Below are 21,622 nucleotides of genomic sequence, written 5' to 3'. Positions count from 1 at the left end.
ACAGCCTGTGACATCACAGGCATCAGCGGCAGCGCTTCAAATGTTGCAGAGCAAACCAGAGGAAGAGCACGAAGAAAGCCAGAGAGATCTTTCAGCCTTTTAAATCTAGCTGGAAAAGGCTGATAATTTTAAAAAAGTGCAATTTTTAAAAAGTATATTTTTTTAGTATATGGTAAGACTTTCCAGTTTGAATCCAGTTTAAGTTTCTATGTGCAAGAAAGAGGCTCCTATTTATGTGTTTTATGTATAAAATAAATAATGTAGCTCTGACTTCAGATAGAAGAGATTCTTGGATGTTCCTTGTCCTATTTGGCAGTTTGAGGAAAAATTCAGAGCCAGTGCCTGATCTGGGACCACAAGATGGTAGTGAGACCTGCTATGGTCTGTTGTTCAGAGATGGTGGAACTACCAAAAAATCATGAGGTTGAGCTGGAGGTGGCAGAGCTGAAGAGGTTAAGATGTTCAGGTTTCCAATCAGAATGACCAAGAGTACATCACAGGGACAGCTCAGGTTGAGCAGTTTGGAGGAGGAATGATTGAAATGGTCTGGACATGTGCAGAGCAGGGATAGTGGATATATTGGACAAAGGATGTTGAAGACGGAACTGCCAGGCAGGAGGAAAAGAGGAAGACCACAGAGGGGGTTCTTGCATGTAGTGACATGCAGAGAGTTGATGTTATGAAGGAGGATGTTGGGGTTGTTGTGAATGGAGCCAGATGATCCCCTGTGGTGACCCCTGAAGGGAGCAGGTGAAAAAAGTAGAAACAAAAGTAGAAGAAGAAAGGAGGAAGAAGAAACCTGATCTGAAACCACTCCACCAAGTCTTGACTATCTAAGTACTGCATAATTTTAGAGCAGCATATTCACTTTGCTAAAACAGCAGTTCTTAGAAACAAGAACAGATTATATCAGGATGATAGGTGGTGACGTAATTATGAAGCTCTCTGGCTAGTTGGCTAGCTGCTTCTTAGATCATTCACAGGTTGAGCCAACAACACACTGTCCCCTCTTCACTCACATTTTCAGCTTCACTTACAGTTTATAAATCTCAACAAGCAGTGCCCCCAGAGTGTCAAGTCACTATATGCAGCAGCAAGTGCTCAGTGGCTAAGTTCTGGGTCTGGGCTGTAAGACTAATTACATGAAAATTAACCATATGGCAGTTATACATATTTGGTTTTACAGCTCTGTTCAAAGACTTCCACACCTATCCAATTTCATACCCTGAAGGCCAAAATACAGGGAGAGAAGCAACAAAACTCCCTTTAAAAATAGAGCAGATATCAACAACCATGACATGACATAGCATGAATAATATAAAGGGTTGAGGTGGGTTGCAAAGCACCTTGGAGTGACAGCAGCCACCGTGCTATACTGGCCTGAAGCAGCCAGCACTACGCTTCATATGAAATTAGCCAATCATCATTTTTGCACAGTAAGACTCATGATCACAGGTTTGTGATGAATAAATCCAAACATTAGCCAATTAGCAACGCGCTGATTTTTCACATTTTGTTTGATATATTTTGTGTAATATTTTCGGATTTCTAAACTTTGGATTGAATTAAAGAAAAGAAATGTGAATGCATCATCTCAGAGTTGAGAACAGAATTACTGCAGGCATTTATTGAATACAAAGATGAATCCAGACACAAATAGGCAGGTTAAAGTTTATGTTTGCCGACCATTCTTAAGCTTAGTGTGAATGCATTTAAATGGAAGGCATTCACACAGAAAATGAGAGTTTATTGTATCCAGCCGACTTCTGAAAAACGGCCTTGAATGCATGACAATTAATGTGCGGACACAGAGTGATCTCAGAAACACGAGAGAGAGTGGAGTAGAAGTAAAGTCAGTGCCATACAGAAGAAGATCAAGGAAAAGTTTTAGGCGTGACATCCTTGAGACAGCTCAGACGGGGTTTGTAATTAGAGCTGGGCAGATGTAGGAGTTACATAACAGAGGTACAGCCTCGAGAAATAGTTGATGTAACAGAGCGTTTTAAATGATCAAGACTGGTTTCTCTGAAGCTCCGGGTTCACACTATGGTAACAGTGCTTCAGAACATAGTAGCACAGTGTAGTCCACTGAAGCGTACACTGTAAGTACTTTTGTGTGGTTTTCAATTAATATTTTCACACCGGGCAAACAATCCAGAGCAAAAGAAGCTGCAATTTCATCCTGATGAAGGCTGAGGTAGAAGAACTTTTACCATTTTCTGCCATCCATCTATTGTTAAGGTGAAAGGCAGGGGCCACCCCGGACAGGTCACCAATCTTTCACGAGGCTCCGATACACTCAGAGATCAATATAATAAACACTCTCTGACTCTGAATGTGTATGATAATCAACTATAACCACAGTAAATGTAAAATGTTTGTAGATTCAAAGGTTTTTGTGGAGAAATTCATATATGACTAACCTAAGAAAGGAATTTTATTGGATGCTAACTTACTGCTTGTGCATCATTGGTGTTTTAGAAATCAGCTTCTAAAGATAACAGAGCAAAAGAACCCAGCAGCTCATTTTTGGCCCCCAAGCAGCAATTTAATTTGGCTGTGCAAGTGATGGACTAAATGACTAATAAATATGGATGATCAACAGAATCAACACACCAGGCCTTTTAATTTATTTAAGCATCCATTTTTCTTCTTGCTAATACTTTATCACACTTTGCATAAGAATTTAGTTTGTTTCCGCACATTTTGTATCCACGTAATGTGATGTGTGCACACAATTTGGTGAGCCAAATGACACGAGTACACTGTTCTTCCTGGAAACCCTGGATCTTGGCACACGTGGGTGTGCTACTGTGACACCAGAATGCTTAAATACATTTTTAAAATCCAAAATATGTCTTTGAATAATGTTGCCACAAGCTTGCTTTGATAAAGAGAACCGAAACACAAAGATTTCATGTCATAATTGCCTGAGCTTCACGCCCTGAGCAGTTATCAAGCCTCTGCTTTGAGCTGCATTCACACACACACACACACACTGAACACTGTCCAGACGTGTCTCATAGCAACAATATGAGAAATGGCTTGCTCCACCTCTTAAACTACAGCCATGCCTTTACTAGAATTAATAAAAAAATAAAGACATTTCACTGTGTTTCCCTCTGGATCCTTTGGTGGTTGAGCTGAGCTAACATGTACCACGGTCCCCTGTTGATTTTGTTTCCCTCTGTTGGCTGTGTTGCTAACTGAGCAGTAGAGGGCGTCATTATTCCAGTCATTCCAAAGAGCACTTTGACATTAAGAGCCAACAGTGTGATTAAAACTAGGTGAAAAAGCAGCATTCATTTGGCACATCAGAGTCTCCCATCGTCCAAAACGAACACCTGACTCTGCTCGCGTCACCCATGTCTTTCTCCTCAGGCTCAGGACATACTGGACGACGTAAACCTCGGGCCTTTGCCAGAAATTATAATTGGGGTGAGAGGACCTGCTTTCACATGAGGCAGAAATAGATTTTTCTTTTACTTTTTGTGTCACTCACTTTAAACAAAGCTTTGTCTCCTGTTAGAGTGAAGTCCCTCTTTCTTCTCCCACCAATTAGAGGCGAGCACGCTGAGCGAGGCGGAGGAGAGAGGACGGGCCATCTCCATCGGCCTGCTTACCACTCAGGGGAGCTCATTAGAGGTGCCTGCAGCCCAGCGGCTTGGTGTTGTGCTGGCACTACTTCTGACACCACATCAGCACTGTCGGCTTCAACGCCACGAAGAGAAACGAGTCGGCGTAAGAAAGCAAGACACCGTCTCCTGACAGCCTGTCACAACATTAAGGTGTCCAGATGTAACACGCTACTAAAGACAGCGCTCACAGCATATCTGCTTTCTCACAGCGGCCTCCTGGAACCACAAATTGAATTGTGACTTTTACTTTTTGTGGTACAATGAATAAAGCAGCTCAAGCTGATAACGGCTGCACAAATCTAAGCAGACACTTCACACAGACCAGGTTGATGTTATCACTCTGATAGAAATGATAAGTCACTTCCTCAGAAAAGCACCTCTGTACAGGAAACAGAATCTGAGGAGAATCCTCGAAAATGAAACCAGGCCTTGCCCCACAGCCTGCGATATCAGGACGGACGCCGTCTGCAGAAAGGCAGCGAGGGCCTGGGTTGTGCTGCGTCAGGGCTTCTGTCGGAGCATTTAAACATCCGTCCACGCACATGTGAGCAAGCAGCAGGCTCTACGCAGGATCCGGGATTCCCTCTAACACACAGCGGACCTGCTTCAAGCCACGAGGAGGCGGCTGCTTTGTTTTGGTACCAGGACCGGCTGGCATTGTGTGCACTGAAATACGGTGCGCAGAAAGGCATGCTACGGTGCCTGCTGGATGGGGTCCATTGAGTCACCACGGCAACAGACGGCAGATGTTTGTGTGTTCTGGCAGAGCTGGAATTAATGAGTGTTTACCGTCAGGCAGCTGAGTGCCACCTCATGGCCCGACGCCATGCATCACTTTAAAGATAAATCTGATGTAGTACGAGAGTTCAATAAGAAGCGTACTGTTGCTGGATTTGTGAGAGAAACGTCTTCAATATAACAGTTTGGATGCTAACAAACCATAAATGCAGATGTACTGCTACTGACTGTAGGGAGGGGTTTTTTTCCAAGATGATCTGATCATTTAAAAGCAGAGCCAGAGTGGGACAATGGCAGAATCATTCTTTGGAAAGAGTCTCCAAGTCTTTCTATAAGATATGAGAAGACTAGAAGCCAATCCCCCCCTTACCAATCCCCACTTCCCCAAATATTTCAGGCCTCTTTTTTTCTCTTCATCCTGAACTGAAAGGAGCATCTCAGTTTCATGCTCTCTCTCTCTCTCTCTCTCTCTCTCTCTCTCTCTCTCATACCCATTTACACGCACAGACACGCAAATCACAATCTGTCTGTGTAGAAGAAAAGAACTCTCACACTATGCAGCTTATCTGGGATTTTTTTGGGTGCGCTGCCTATGCCCCTCTCGCATGACTTATAAATTAATCAGTGTGTTCATGCGGCAATTTTTAATGCTGCTGCATAGAAGCAGTGCTTGAGTGTTCCTTGCATATTAGCGACCACAACAGACGTGCACTGTGTCCATTCCAACTGGTCCGTGTCTGAGCAAGCGTGTTCTGACACACTAGGGTATGCTAAAGACACGCAAGCCACGTGAACCTTAGGGATCAGTGGATTGCCCAGTGGGCTAAGACGACATATTCTTATGGCAGGTTTTCATGAAATGCAGTTTAATCTGATGCTATCTGCTTCTTTTCATTATGAAGAAGGCATTCTTTAGCATTGCTGCCTTGACGTTGGTTATTGAGAGATTTTAGTCCTGAGATCAAGTCTGCTATCGAACATGTGCCGTGCATGTGTGCATTCATTCCATAAATTTAAACATTTAAAAGATTTGCCCATATACAAAAAAACCTCTGTGGGGAGATTAAAGCACTCAAATCTACTCTGACAGAGTAGATTCAGGACAAGATCTTGGTTTGGGGTAAAATATGTCTCATCACAATAGCGATCCTGCATGCAGAAAAAAGGTGAGCTGGGAGTGACAGATATGTCTCACTAATAGCATAAACTGGTGCATCATTCACTGCTGCTAAAGGATACCTTGTGCAAAACAGACATGCCAGTGACTTTCACTTAATTGATGCCCCTTGAAGACATCCATGGATTGCATCATAAACAGCATCAACCAAGCAAGTGACTAATTGATGATCGCTGTGGCTGCTGTGACTCTGTGACGAGTCAGAGCAGGCTGTTTGAAAGACGAGTCTGTGGAGGATACACGGACAAATTTATCGTTTTAAAGGAAATATGTTTCTGCTTCTTTATTATTTTGAATGATACACCTTGGAAAGTTCACGGGCAACAGGATTCTGATACATTGGCCTAATCCAGGGATGTCAAACATAAGGCCCAGGAGCCAGAGTCAGCCCCAGTCAATGTGGCTCATTGGATGGCTTTGAAAAATGTGAAGTAGGACATAAATTCTGGACTTTTCACTCTATTTTTTTTTACAAGTTTTATAGCTTTTCCTAGTGACAAAGATGTCCCCCATGGCCATTCATACTACACCAAATTGTGTAATTACAGAGTTCTTAATTTTACACATTTACTTCTAACAATTTAAGCCCAAAGAGGGGTGCTGACAGAGCAGAGCATTTTTTTTATCATGTAGAAAAACTGAGACTCAATGTTGAAACTTCACTTCTTTTTCTCATATCAAGCTATCTCTAACCCTAACCAAATAAGATCAAAGTGGGCTGTACGTGGCCTGCAATGTAAAATGACTTTGACATTGTCTTAAGTTAGAAACAAATCAAGGTATGTAAGTGTTTAAAAAAACCGCTTTGACCCATGTTTCAGGTTTAAACAGGTCAGCAAATGGGCTACTGAATCATGTGCAAATGTATTAAAGCTAAACTTGTAAGACTAAAGACTTGGACAGGAATTTCCTTTGAGCTTTAGTGTTCACCTGCCACGATCAGTTTGGCGGCCATTTATATTTAACAAGTATGCAGGATGCACCATAACAGCTGAACACATTTCACACAGCACACACACACAGCTACAGCTGAGCGGCAATCAAACAGCCCGGCAAAAACCCACTACCTTTAGGTCCTGGCTGCTTTGCGCAGCCAGATATTAAGTAATGTGTGGCATGCTTCTGCACTGTCACTACAAAGCATCCTTCCAAAGTGCTGTCTCTGGTGAAAAATGATGATTCAGCGACATCTGTGACGAGGTTTTAGTCAAAGAGTGAAAACAAACCTTTGAAAAAAGAACAAATAGAAATAGAATACAACAAAAAGTCCACAAATTGTTTGCATGGACTTCCTTCAAAGACAACTCGTATTGATGCAGCATGAGAGCTCATTTCTGCAAGAGAGCTCTTGTCACCGTGACTTGATAGAGGCGATCGGATGAAAGCTGCCGGCGTGAAGCACAAGCAGAACAATATGATTGTTAGAGACTCTTTGAAGAATTGTTGTTTTCAAAAATGAGAGTGGTTAAGTCACGAAAAGGAAACAATATCACAGAAAGTGGTGGAAAATGCCAACGACAGCCATTATGTCTCTGATGTCCATTTTCATTTGAGCTGTGTGGATAATCTGCTATGAATTTCTAATGGGCCCGGGCTCTCCTGTGTCATCAAATACTTTATCTGTACAATCCATCAAAGGGACACCTCTGCGGGCCGAAATGGAGACTAGGAAGAAACCATAAAAGGCTGCACATAAACACGCAACCGCACACTTATGAAAACATTACTGACCTCCGGTGTAATTATATCTCCACCTGCATCCCTCGGCTCTTCAATCAAAAATGACAAACTGCCGGCAAGCAGGCCCATTTTCCTAGTCTCTAATAAAAGTCTCCAGACCACACCCACTCCCACAGAGTGACATTAAAAGCTAATCAGATATTAAAAGGCTTTTCATTAGGGTCCAGAAGAAGACAGACTGGTGTGTTGGGACCACTAACTGAGCAGCAGGGCTTCCCAGTAATTACCACTGGTCCACCACCTGCACCCTCCCTCCCCAGTCACACTACCATCTCATCCTGCTGCTCATAAAACATGCTTCCACACAGCTGTGCACATCTACTAGCCATAGACCCTATCTGAGACAATGGACCCCTGGAAACGTCACATTGAGGACGCGAGGGCCGTTTGCAGTCAGTTTGAATCTCTGCGTGGTGGTTTCACAGCTGTTTTCATGTTTTGTTAATTTGTGATTTTTTTTGTGCGTTTCTGTGGAAATGTTGTACTTGTTTATAGCCCTTACTCTGTGCTTTTATTATTTTGTTTAGCATTGCTGGAAAACTCATTGTGCAATAAACTTGGTCATATACTCTGGAGAGTGTATGACTACATTCAAACAGTGCACACACAAATACAGGATTTATTTTATTATCTGAAATCTCGTTAAAAACATTAGTGAACCATCACCACTCCCAAGGAAACTTTGTCTTTTGTGACTTCCTTCTTGGACCCTATTATGTCAGTTTCTATAGTCACAGAAGTCACACATTTGAATCCTGTAACACCATGAAAGTTGGGGACTGGTGGTGTTTGCGATAGCAGATTGAAAGTTTGATTTAAAATTATTCTGATTCATTAACATGCATGGTGGTTAATAGTAAGCAGCCAATGCACGGGTTTCACTAATCTAATTTTACTTGTAGACTTGTTTTGTAGATAGTGTTGTCACGACTGCCGCGGCAGCCATGTGAAGTCGAAGGGAAAAGGACCCAATCGCAGGCACTGACGATGCAATGAGTGAGCTTTATTGACATGAGGTAATAATACAGACAGAGCCAAGATGGGACAGACGGAAGCTAAGAACAAACCTAAACTGGGACAATCTAACCAACAAATCTAAAACCATAACTCACAGGAAAACATAAAGAGTGGAACACAGGATGACACGTGAAGGTAACGCAGACGGACCAGTAACAAGCAGAAGAAAACACGGGGCTTATATACACACAGGAGCAATCAGGGAATGGGAGACAGGAGGGAAACACAACTGGGAGAAATCAGAGCTGACGAGACAAGAGGAAGCAAAACCAGGCACACTACACACAGGACAGGGACTATCAAAGTAAAACAGGAGGTACAACAGGCACGCACAGACACGAGACATAAGACATGGCAACAGGAAGGAAACACAGAGACACAGAACAAAAGGAGCTCAAAATACAAAACAGAAACCAAACCTAAGAACAAGAAAATCTTAACATGAATTAACTTTAAACATAAGATAATAATCCAAACCAAAACCACAGGTCCACAGGCTCAGGACAAGTGTAGGAACATTTCAGGCATTTCTAAGTGATAATGATTTCAGCTGTAATCACCTTTCAACATTTTCTTTTTTCTTTTTCTGGCTTGATTTTAAATGAGCCAAAAACGCGAGAGCATAATTTGCAGTCATTTGGGGTTGCAGCACTGCAGAAAATGTGCTTATCTTTGTTGCAAGAGGTTTGGCACAAAAGGCCCGAACAGTTTTCTGCATCACACTCCACTGAAGAGAAATGTCATGCAAAATAAATTAATTAATTAAAAAAAAATGAAGGATGTCCTTGAGCAAATTCTGACATTGTGGACAGTTTGTCCTTGGGGGACAGTTACCAACACGGGCTGCTCGAGTTTACTCTTGTGACGACGTTCAGAACATGCGCAATATATATTTACTTCTCCATAGCAGTGCATTCACTGACTGTCATATGGGCAGAACTGTAAAGCGTCTGTCGCCAAGTCCAGCTTCACTTCTTTACTGTTGGGCCTGCTGTACAAAGCAAGCATGGCCCGCTACACTGATGATTAGTGATGTCTGGATGAGCAGCAGGCGATAAGGCAAAGACTCTCCCACCCCCTTCCACTCCCCCACCCCCAGAATCCCCCCACCCCCCGCCCCTCAATCTCCTCCGCATTAATTATGACATTGGTAATAAAGGAAAGTGTTTAACGGGCAGGAATTGCAAATGAGTGGGAATTGATTGGGCCTTCTCTCATACTAATTGATTGCAGACTTCAACCAGAAATAATAAAAGCGGATGAAGAGGAGGAGATGAGGGAAAGAGAATGAAAGCTGGGTGGGGTGAGTTAGGGGATGGGGGGTTTATTTAAAGGGCGGGTGGCCAGCAGGAGGTGGAAGTGGGAGGAGAACAGGCGTAAAGAGGTCAGAAAGGGTAAACACAATTGATGCAGCAGCTTACAAATAAGGAAAGTGTGTCTCTAATTACTGTTATTATTCTATTGTAAAAGTGCATTTCTCAGATTTGCACAATTAATCAGTGCGATGCAAAACACATGGGGTGACAACATGCAGTCCAAACATATAATAAAACACTCAGTTCCTGCAGCCTTTGCAAATGCACCACACCATTAACAACATGCATTTCCTCAAGCAGTAATAGCACTAATGTCCATCCTCTGTCGACACACTGCCGCTCCTGGCATATGCTACACAACAGTGAAAACAAAAACCCCGAGCTGCCAGTGAACGATACTCTCCCATAATACAAGCCGAAGGGTGTGGGCACGAAGCAGGAGGTGTTCCAGGAACCATTAGCCCCCTATTGATTAGCTACGTAACATTATAAACTATGCTGCAGTCATATTAACTAAGCTGTTCATGAAGTGAATAGCCGAGAGCTTAACCTCTCTCTTTTATTCATTCATAGCTTTGCTCCTTTGTTTTCATGAGATGAAAACTGAAACAAAAAGCTAAATCGCACATTCCAGGTGAAGATGAATTCAGACTTTTTAAACGAGAGAGTAATATTCGAAATTCTGTTTAATAAGCTGCTTAAGTTTCCTTCTCAAAACCTTCTACTTGACTACCCAGAGGTTTGGGGCGATAACTCGACTCAAACAATTGCAAATGCATAATATGTGACTAGCCTGATGTTAGCAGGGTGTTCACACTGGTAAATGCTGGTGAGTGCCACTTCCAGCTGGAACCTAGCAATCCTTTCTGAGTTTACAAAGATGGAGGCGGAGCCCTTCCTGAGGATAATGGCCTGGCTCACACCATACTGGGAAAAGCACTTTGGAAGGGAAAGGTCCTGGTGAATATGGTTAGCATTCAATAGTTTAGATTTTAATTGGTTATGGGATACTATGAGAGCACTGCCGAGCTTCTAATCCATCAGAGGGCCGTGACCAAGTGGCACATTGCTGTTACCAGAGTCGGAGTGAATTTAGGCTTCACGGGGCAGCTAGGGCCGGGTCGGGAGTACCTCTCCTGGACCACTGACAGCTCAGGGTCATAGTCTAGCTGACGGAGGTAGAGCGATCCAAGCTTTGGCCATTAATGTTTGATGAGCTTGGCCTCACTGGCATGTATAAAAGATGGAGGAGGACCCCAGGTGGCTGTGGCGTCCCCCTCCCCCCAAGAGCAACTATCCGATCATTATTCCGATCATCGGCCACCGCTAGTAGCACCTGATAGTGATTAAAAAAGGGACTCAGAGCACAGCAGTTTCCTGAGCTACAGTGACACGCCATTATTTTTGAGAGATTTATTCTTGATTATGGCAATTTAAATCCATCATACTTTCATCCAAGCATGTACTGAGATCATTAGAAAGAGATCTTGTCTAACTGAAATGTTATGGTTTATCTCCTCACCTGCTGTGTATATGCAGACATGGTGAAAAGAAGGTTTCAAATGAAACATTAACATTATTCCCTCTTTTCTCCCGTTTTTCCTACAGAACTGTAAGCTAAACATTCAGATGCTCTCTGTTTCAGTAGGGGCAGGAACATGTGACATCTACCAACAGAATGTGTCCATGTTTAACCTCCATAGTCATTTAACTGACACTCACTCATGTAAATGAAGTAGACTCATTTTATAACGCGTTTTCATGTACATTACAGTAACTGTACAATCTGAATACACATACAATGTTCCTGAGAAAAACGTTTTCACTTGATCTTTATTATTAATCATTTAAACATATTTAAGTAAACGATGAAATGAATGCTACACGTGTATATATCATCATAAATAAAATATTGTGTAAAGTATATCAAAAAGGGTTCAAATTTTTTATTTCACTGCAAACCTCTGGAAATACTTTTCAAAAGAATAAAGGAAAGTTTGAGCTCTTGAAGTACTTATTGTATTATAATATGGTTTTTTGCTCAGATTTCTCACCAGTGAAACTGATTTCTAAACTTTATTAAACAGGAAAATGATGATATTTGGGGTTAGCCTATACCTCACCAGCTGGAGCGTTTAACCACTTCTTGTTTTATATAGACTAGGCATAGGAGTAAAGGTGAGGGGGAACTAGAGCTAATGTTGAGTTAGCACTGCCTTAGGCTGGTTCATTTAAAATAAATGAACTACACAAACTATGAAATATTTAAAAGGTAAATTAGTACTGGCTTGCCATTTTTTGCCTCTGATAATGTCTTGGGCTGAGCCCTGTAGCTCACTTTATCAATCAGGATCCAGGTGAACACATTTGGATTAAATATGATAAAAATTTTAAACACACGAGAGAGAAAAAACATTAAACAAACACAGAGTCCAAACAGGAGTCCAGGAAAGAAGACCTGGATCAAATTACAGGCGGCAATAAGACACTGTGGTGTTAAATTATTTATAACACAATATTGGCATGCAGTCCAACAACAAGCAGCTTATTAAGGGACAAATGTGCACTTGTGCATTATCCTGACGTTCGACTTCTTCAAAAGTAACGACAGAAACAGCTAAACACAACACTGTGTCTAGTTGCAGAGATTTAGATTATAGCTATAGAGTTTCTGTATCGTAAGTGTGGCATCGGTCGTCAGTGACACCACAGTGAGTCAAACAAGCCTAATCAGGATGAAAAGAATTCCTTCCACATTAACGACAAAAAGTGTGAAATTGCTGAGGAATGGCAGAAGTACAGTGACACAGTAATGCAGACACACGTCAGTTATACCGACTGACATCCCAGCACACACAAAGCACAAGAACATAAAATGCAGTTTTATCATCATGTGACATTATTCTAGGCTGCAGACCAGCAAACATCTATTAACATCTGCATTTCCTTAAACAATCCGTTCAGCAGACACCAGTGAATTAGACCCACACTCACCATACGCCTCCTCCTAGGTGCTCTGTCTGTCTCTCGGTTGTGTTAAAAGCTCGTCTGCCTCCCGCCTGCCTGCCTCAGGTGTTCGACGGCAGAAAGCTCCTGAGATACTGCAGCTGTTCTTCACCAGTGACAGGGCAGAGGGAGTTTCTGTCAGACAGTGAATGGCCAACAGCTCACTGACTCCGCTCCGTACTCTTTACACAAGGCCCTCTACACCACCACTCCCCGCTTAAGGCAGAAATGACTTTACCATTAAAGTGCAGCCTTTATGGAGGACCAGGTGGGTATCGATTCACAACACAGGCGCACATCTGCTTGTAGACAACTCTCAACTGCCGTGTTTACACGCATGCCAGGAAGCTGCAGAGCTACAGTAATTGTCCAGACAGCTGAGGGTTTGTTGTCCAGTTCAGGAGGGAAACTGTATTTCCTCTCGTCGGGGAGACTAGGAGCACAGGAAGCAGACACACAGACACGTACTCCACTGTAGGTCACCTCAAACAGGCTGCAGCTCCAGTCTGAGTCCCCAAGTTAAATAAATAATGTCTGCACTCCTAGCAGATCAGGTTTGCTAGCTTCTACTATTTCACTGGCAAACCTTTTTAAATGGGCTGCATGAACACAGTCTTTGAACTAAACACGGTCTGCTAAGAGTTCAAACAAAGATTGGGACAGCCTCTGCTGTGCAGCCAGGCTCTTTACAGGGAATTTATTACAAAAGCAGGTTAAAATTCCCTACAGAGAGTGAATACCTGGGGGGACCACTCTCACACTCACAGATGGGGTTGGTATGCAGACAGACATTCAGGAGAAGAATCAGAGAAACAGGGTGAGGACCTGCATGTGAGCACGTGAGTTATTGAGCTATGACTTCTGTCCTCAGGAATGTTCTGCAGACATGCTGCTCTACCATCAGCTCAGAGAGAGGAGGGCTACAAAAGGTCACTCTGCCAGAGACAGCAATAACACTGCAAAAGGTTTTAATTATGCAAAACAACCCAAGAACGCCAAAAAATCCTGTGTCAACTACTTGTAATTTTCACATATTTATTGAACTGAAAGTCCACCTCATCATTCCCTGTACAGAGATTTTGTGGATGTGGGTAAAAGAAGACGAAGCACCACGACAATGCTGGAAAGCAGAAAACGTTGATCTTCTTAAATGTTGTGCTAGAATTTTCTTCTGCTGCCACTGTTACTATCAAAAAAGTGGCAAAAAAAAAAGACTCTAGCGTAAATATAGACCAGGCTAATTAAAGTCAGCTATTTAAAAACACCACACATTTGCCTCCAGATCATGTGTGCATGTGTGAGTAAATGTGTAGTCAATTTTAGCAGAGCAGACAGAAGGGACTCCAAGCCAAGAGGAAAAAGCATGTAACTGTGGCATTCATTAGAAATCGGCACGGACGGAAAATGTCTGATGGCCAAGTTACACAAGGCTGTTTGCGTGCGCAGAACCAGACAGAGATCAGAAATTCAATATAACGCCTGGACTTGCTGAGAATCCCAGGAGGAACATTTGTGTTGTGGCCGGCAGACCCAAGGAGACTGGAATTACAGGCCGTAGCAGTTTATGAATGGTGATTGTCTACTGCTGAGTCAGGCTGCTCTAGCCACAGTGGCCACTAATTTTAGCCTTGCTGTGGTGAAACCACTGCGAGGAACCATTAATGCTTCAGCCCATCCCCTGCAGCATCTTCAGTATGTTTAATACGACAACACAGATGGAGGGCACTGCATGGAACGAAGCATAGTAAGTCTTCTTCCAGTCATCTCCAAAGAAACAACAGTTTTTCTAAGCTACTGCTGAAACACTTTGCCCATTAAGTCATCAAATTATACGACTAATTTAATAATCAATACTTTCAGTAAGTGGTTCCTGATAGGGGTCATTATGGGTCCAGTTGGTTCAGAGGAATCGAGACCTGACCTGATTGTACCTGTGTCGTACTGGGACCATATTCTACATTAACTGCTCTAGTCTAATAAAGTTGGGTAGGGTTTCATTTTCCTGACACAGATCTAATTATCTTTGTATTAGAGTTGGGTCTTGCAGAGCTTGGATCACCCCTTTGGACACATCTCAGATTAAGAAGTCCAAAACTCGGCGTAACTGAAAGACCTCTAGTTTTAAATCCCAGACAGCACTGGAGGGTCACAGCGTGGATAATATAATTCTGTTTATTTGGGAAGATGAACATGATTAAAAAAATCATAGCTGTTAAGAAACTGGTAGATACTCAATCACAAAAGGTCACAGGGACCACTCACATGCTCAGCAGCCATTTTTCAAAGAAAAGTATTTACTGGATCAACACTAAGCTAATTAAACGAGTACTTTCAATCTGAAGTACCATACATTTGGATGTTTGGGCTCTTGTATAAAAATGACTTGTTTCAAGATGGATGTTTTCACTATTCTGTAACATTTGATGGACTAAATGTTGAAAACAAAGGATTTAAATGATTTAAAACAGAGAAAAAACAACAAGAAATCAACTAAACAACTTTTGATCTTAAATCATCTGATGATTTATTGCATACCACAGCTTTGTTTGTTTGTTTTAAAACTTGTGGTAAACCATACAGTCTCACAGTGCAGCCTAACTCATCTTGCAATAATCTATTTAAAAAAAGAAAAGGCTAACTTACCACCCCTGATCTACAGGTGTCCAATTTTATTAAAACGCGTTACCCCGGGGAAGGAACCAGCATGAGCCCGAATGCTTTCCCAGCCACACACCAACACCACACTTTTGAGCTCTGGAGTAAGAGGATCCCCCTACCTTATCGTGCGCACTGAAATGCAGTATTTCCACATTAGATTCCACATGCCCCTGACATCGTCAGGACAGATTTGGCTTGTTTAAGTTCTTGAGTGAGAGACCCAAATGTTTTTAGGCAACTCAGAGCTGGGAAAAGCCTGCCTCAGGAGAAGCAGCATCCACCCATGCCACTCCTTCTCTCTCTCCTCACTTGACCACAAAACATGTACTAGTCTTTGCTCGCTCCTGAGAAAAAATGACTAATTCTCCATCCTGTAGGCTGGGTTTTTTCAGTCACTGCTCCTTTCTGAGTTCCTCTTTTTTCATTTCTTTTTTCATTTCTTGTCTGAGGAGAGCAGAGCAGAGACTTATCCAGCATTACCAAGTAAGGCCAGCTTCTAAGTGGACCAGACAGGGAGGAAAATCCCTTCTTGCTTTAGTGTGTAACACTAGTGAGTGTTCACATTCCACTAGCTGGCTGCAGCCCCTTTCCTCAGTAGCTTATCTTTTACTGCTGCCACGCCATTCCTCCTCTAAATCATCCCACTGGCTGAGTACGGGATGTGCAAAGGTTCAGGTATTGTTTTCTCCTGTGGTGTCAAGTCTCACTGTTTTTCACAAACTCTCAATAGATGGTATCTGACCTAAGGATCGTGAAACATGCTGCAGCTGAATAAGATTATTTTGGTCATGCTACAGTGGGTGTGATGCGTCAGCTATCTTTAAACAGCAGTAAGAGGAAAATAAAACATCCAAGTCAACATGCTGAGTCAGTGAATGTAAAGAAAAAGTAAAAAACTCTTTGATGTCTGGTGTTTATCATCTGTCTCATGAGAGACAACGCACCCAGTGTGTAACGCGTGAGGGTTTACGGTTCAGTTAAGCAACTGAGTTAACTGGACCAAGTATTTACTCTCCTATTTTTATATTTTTAATAGCTGATTTTCTGTAAAGACTGTTGCTTTGGGTGCAGTCTGGGATTAGGTTGCAGCTTTTTAAGCATCACTTCTTAAACTGCCATGTCTGGCAGTAATCTTGTTCATGCTTCAAGAGCATTTAAAAAGCAAGATAAGGACAGGCTAGATGGAGAGAATGAAAAATGTCATGTAATGGTGCTATTAAATAAGAAGTAGAAAAACACTGCCTTTATGGAGTTTATGCCACTAATTCATATTTGCCAGTGTTAATGCATTCACACACTCTTCTACTGTAATGATACTAATGCATAAATATCACCAGGTCTGAGGTCTAAGATCTTTCTTCTGTAGAAAAGTCAGCAGCTTTTCCACACATGACACTGACACCTTCAATTGCAATCAGAGTAAGACTTGCGTGTCTGGAAGGGGCTTTAGCTGCGAACAGCTGTGCAGTCTGAAAATCCTTCTACAAAGAATGACAGAAAGGAGGAGAGGTGCTCCGTGTTCCAGCAAAGGAAACTTGAACTTTGAATGCAGGGTAACTCGTGATGCAGACAAAGACTTGAAAGAAGCTCAACTGAACTCATGGGGAGAGTTACAAAAAACTAGCCTCCATCAGTACGTGTTTAAATGTTGACACCGGTTATTAGCGCTTTCTCCCAAAGCTCATCTTTCTACGACTGATTACTTGGGATTTATTTTTTATTTTGGCACTGAGTGAGGACTGTAGATGTTGCCCTCAGTGCATACTGCAGTCTCCATTTGAATGGATCTTTTTCACACAGTAAGCTGGCATTCATGCATGTTGTTTTTATCCTGGACTTGAAAACATAAAACCACCCTTGGACATTAATCATCATTACTACCTGTTTGTTTATCAGAATATAATGGATTAAAAATCCTTTTATTTTAAATATCAGTATTTAAAAACACATCTATAATCTATCCTTTGTTACAGGTACAAACTTTTGAAATGTTTTGGAAAGTTAAATAAGATACCTTGGTTTCTTATGTTTGTATATACAGTGTATTTGAGTTCGATTCATATATTATAAGGTAAAGAACTGATTAGAATTTACTTTTTGTAGGTAGCATCTACACTAGAGTATTATAGTGTAGTGACCTAAATAACCATAACAGCTAGGCATATCAACGGCTCCAAACAAGCTTCAGCTGCATGTAAACGATATGCTGACACATAGTAAAGGAAATCCTTACAGTGACCATCTGAGACCTTTGCCTTTGTTATTTTAGATGTTTAAGAATAACCAAGTATTTCCATTGCCTGCTGGTCTCTGTGTCTTCCTATATGAGCAGCTGACAAACATTTCTCTGTCTATCTTTGACCTCCACTCTCATGGCTGGGTCAGCTACTAAGAGTTAGAATGAATGCTGATACTAATGCTTCAGTATAAAAACGTCAGTGTGAATTATCTGCTTGATAAAGACTCACAATATTTTCACAATATTTCAATTCAATGAAGAAACAAGAGCAGAAACAGATGAAAAATGGCAGATATAATTAATATGTAATGCAAGCTAATCAACAAAAGGGAGAATCAGTGGCCACAGGCACCAGAGCTGTGAACCACAGTGACGGCAGCTCCAGGCTCGCACTGCCACACTCTGTACACATTCACACAGCAGATTGATTTGACAGGGGCTTCGTACTTTGATGTTTCCATTTCATGCCATGGAGAAAATCACAGAAATCAATGATATCAAACTGACCGCTACGAGCCATATCTGCTACTGGGTGGTGCAGTCTGGGCGAACAAGCTGCTAGTGTATCAGCTACAAAATGTTCACTCGCAGGCCAGACAACACCAGAATGTCCACACTGTAATTTCTTTAACAAAGTTGCATGGTCAGTCAGTACAGACTGGCTGAGGAACACTTACAGACCCCCTTTGAATAAGCAGAGGATCATTGGATGTAATATTATGTAACCTGTAATTACACGGCAGTAATTTGGTGCACATGGCTCGACTAACTCATTAATCTTGAATGATATTTACATGTTGGGGTGGAATATACAGTATACTGCCATCCAATGAAAGGTCTTGCTTTTTTCAGCAAGATCATGTCAAACCACATTCTGCATTTATTCCACCAACATGGTTCACTAAAACATCTGGGTGCTAAACTGGCCTGTCTGAAACGAAACATGACAAATGAGGCGTTGAACTGCCGAGCAGCCGAAATCTTGTATCAAACAAACGTGTTTTGCTTTTAAAATGACAGCAATTGGTCACTTTTTGCTGATTGTGATTAAAAAAGGTGGTCCAACACATTAGGAAACACATTTCTGAAAAGTGTGGCTGGCATCAAATTAAAATGAGCATATATTTTAACACACTAACATTAATGCAACTTTAAGTTATATTAACTCTCTTTCTAATGTAACCTATATTATATAGTGAGTGTTAAACAGTTTGCTTATTTTTTTGTACATCTAAATAAAAAACAAATAAAAAAACACTTCAATCACTTGGGTGAGTAGGTAAGAATCTGAAAAGCATCTGGAGATTTATCAGGATTCATCGGTGTCTGCGAGGACTTTGGGCAAACTCCACAGGGATCTGTCTTAGAAGGACCACAGACCTGCCTGATGCCTTTAGGATGGCTTTTGATGTCATGCATTTAGTGAAACCCTCTCAATCCAGGCCACAGTGAATGTGCAATATTAAAAAGCCACTGCTCTGCCTGCTAACTTCAGATAGAAACACTGTAATCTGATGAATCCTTTAGGAAAAAGCCAAAGTCTCAATCTTTGTACGGGCGAATTGAGATCCATAAATGAGCCACTTATACGAACAATTATTCTGTTAGGACTTGGCAGCTGTACATGTTGGGGCTCAGGTCACATCGACATGAGGAAAAATGGATGAGGAAGTCAAGTCAGTGTGAATGATGAAAGAGGTGGGGGGAGGCTTGTGTGTGTGTGTGTGTGTGTGTGTGTGTGTGTGTGTGTGTGTGTGTGTGTGTGTGTGTGTTGGGGGGGGGGGGGGGGGGGCTTTAGCGCTGATGAACTGCCATGTTTGGACAATATTTAAATGTATTTCTCAGTACGGCACAATCACAGGTTTCTGGTCCCATCAACACAACACCCGTTATTGTGGTCCGTCCATAGCTATTAAAACACAGATAAATCCATTAGCAGACACTGGGCAAGAGTTGAAATATTATCAGTAAGGTCACCGATCTACTGGAATCACAGGCAAAACACAGAGGCTGAAACACAGAAACCTGAAATCAGAAGTTTAATTTAAAGGCTCCTTAAGGCTCTATTTCACTTTCTGATGTGCATTTTTCAGATTAAAGAGATGCATTGAATTTTCTACACATAAGTGAAAACTCTGAGGAACAGCAAACAGACAGATACAGCATATTGCTGATTGTTCCATTTTAACAGACTGAACAGTGTTCTTTGTATACAACCTCTTATTGACCCAAGCAAAGAACTGCAACTCATTACTGTCTGGCTCCCAAAGCGGAGCTCAGAAGCCTACAGCAAATGAAGATTTTCCATTTACACCACACTCCAAAACAACACTGCTGTTGAGTTTGGCTCATCCTCAAGCATAATGAAATGTGTCTCCACCAGGCAAACACTGACTTGTACTTCAATGGAAAACAGAGTATTAAGTCATGTTATCAGGAGGGGGTTATGCTATTTTTTGTGGACTCAAAAACAATTATAGATATAAAGATGGCCTTGGGGTGTGTGACAGTTCATCCTTTTAGATGATCAACTCCACATCACATATTCCCCTTTTTTCTTTTCACTTGACCCGACCCGCAGGGCAGTCTTTCTCATTACTTTTACAAAATGAAATAAAACACAAGCCAGAAAACAAACAAACAACAAAATTAGCTTTGAAGCAAACATGTCAGTGATTTTGGCTGTATTATCACACAGTGTAAAATTCATTTCATTTCTTGCATTAAAAAGCATCCTGCTGGTGTAATAGATCATTAGTAACCATACTAAAAGCCAACAGATAGGTTTTTGACAGAAAAGTCATCATCATTAATTTTGTATTAGCTTAAACATACACATCTTTGACATGCTGTAAGTATTTTGGGATAAATAGCAACCCTCTCACAGAAGATAACACTGTAACCAGTATGCTTTGGACCAATGATTAAAACAAGTTGTTAATGTTAATATGTTATCGGCAAGGTCTCATATTGTGCTGATTTATACGAACATAATGGAAACACATTACGTGTTCAGGTTCCCAAACGAAAGTTGAAAAACACAAACAGCTACAGGACAGGGTTAGGGGTTTAGCTATTTAGCTAATGTGTGTAAACTGCGACATAGGGCCCTGGAACATGGATAAACAAAACACCACCAACAACAAACTTTTCCGAAGAGCTTGACTTTGTATTGTATTGGAGCTGACAAGCACACGGCAGGTTTTATGTCTATACTTGAAACTGTCAGAAGCAGTTATAAGAAGTGTGTTTCAATGATGATGTTGCTAATAAAAAAAAAAACAACTCTCTCTCTCTACACGCAGATGTTTTACGGTATATATTTATTTGTAGCAAGTAGGTTATAGCAAGTATAGAGAGAGAGGTCCAACAGGACTTAAAGTTATCATGGAAACAAATAATTGGCATAAAGAAATTGTTTTTTCTTCATAATGTAGACATTAAACTAAAGCAAAAAATAGTGATCAAAATAATCTGATTGTATTCTTTTAATTCAATAGCTCTATAAAGTTGTTTTCCACACTGTAGCCTCCAGGGTGTGATATGGATTTCCAGCGGAGTACTACAGCTTCCCAGATTGACTGTACAGCTGCTGATGTGTGAATTCTCTAAAATTCTACTTTAACCAGCAGGAATTAATAAGTGTTTTTGTACAAACTCTTTAAAATGTGTTTATATAAAGTACATGAAGGTAAACATGGATATTGTTGTACAAACTCAGAAAAAATATAAACAACAACAAACAACAACAAAAGACCCCCATCTGGATGCAATACTGGGGCTGGACAAAGGACCACAGAGCACGTGCCTCCTCATGCTGCCTGAGCCGATGGGACCACACATACAATAGACTGAATACTGCGCTGGAGCTTGTCCGAGGCAAACCACAACAATAGCTCTTCCATTCAGAGCAGCTGACCTCACTGACACGTGGGTCCTTTGTCCCCGTTTCATCCTCTCTCGACATAAAAAAAGCAGAGAGGGTGAAAAGTGTCCGCTGTCTGTCAGCCACGACTGGGTCAAACATGACACTTTGTGTTCATGTGGGAATTAAAATGGGAACTAAAAGACTACATATATGATTGCATTTCCG

At 41.5% G+C, this 21,622-nt stretch overlaps 1 protein-coding gene across 9 annotated transcripts in view; it reads right to left on the bottom strand.

Moving 5' to 3' along the window:
* The window catches only part of iqsec1b (IQ motif and Sec7 domain ArfGEF 1b), a 235,928-nt gene that overhangs the window by 49,214 nt on the left and 165,092 nt on the right, over positions 1-21,622 (bottom strand). The window contains exon 1 of one of the 9 annotated variants that reach the window (XM_080890615.1): positions 15,410-15,779. The exons of the other annotated variants lie outside the window; for them this stretch is intronic. Within the exon in view, the coding sequence (XP_080746741.1) occupies positions 15,410-15,456 (47 nt within the window). The 5' untranslated portion in view covers positions 15,457-15,779. Of the gene's footprint in view, positions 1-15,409; positions 15,780-21,622 lie in introns of those variants that run through there. 9 annotated transcript variants of the gene reach the window in all.

Source organism: Rhamphochromis sp. 'chilingali' (genome assembly GCF_963969265.1).
Source record: "Rhamphochromis sp. 'chilingali' genome assembly, chromosome: 9".
Lineage (NCBI taxonomy): Eukaryota > Metazoa > Chordata > Actinopteri > Cichliformes > Cichlidae > Rhamphochromis > Rhamphochromis sp. 'chilingali'.
This window is presented reverse-complemented; position numbering and strand designations above follow the sequence as displayed.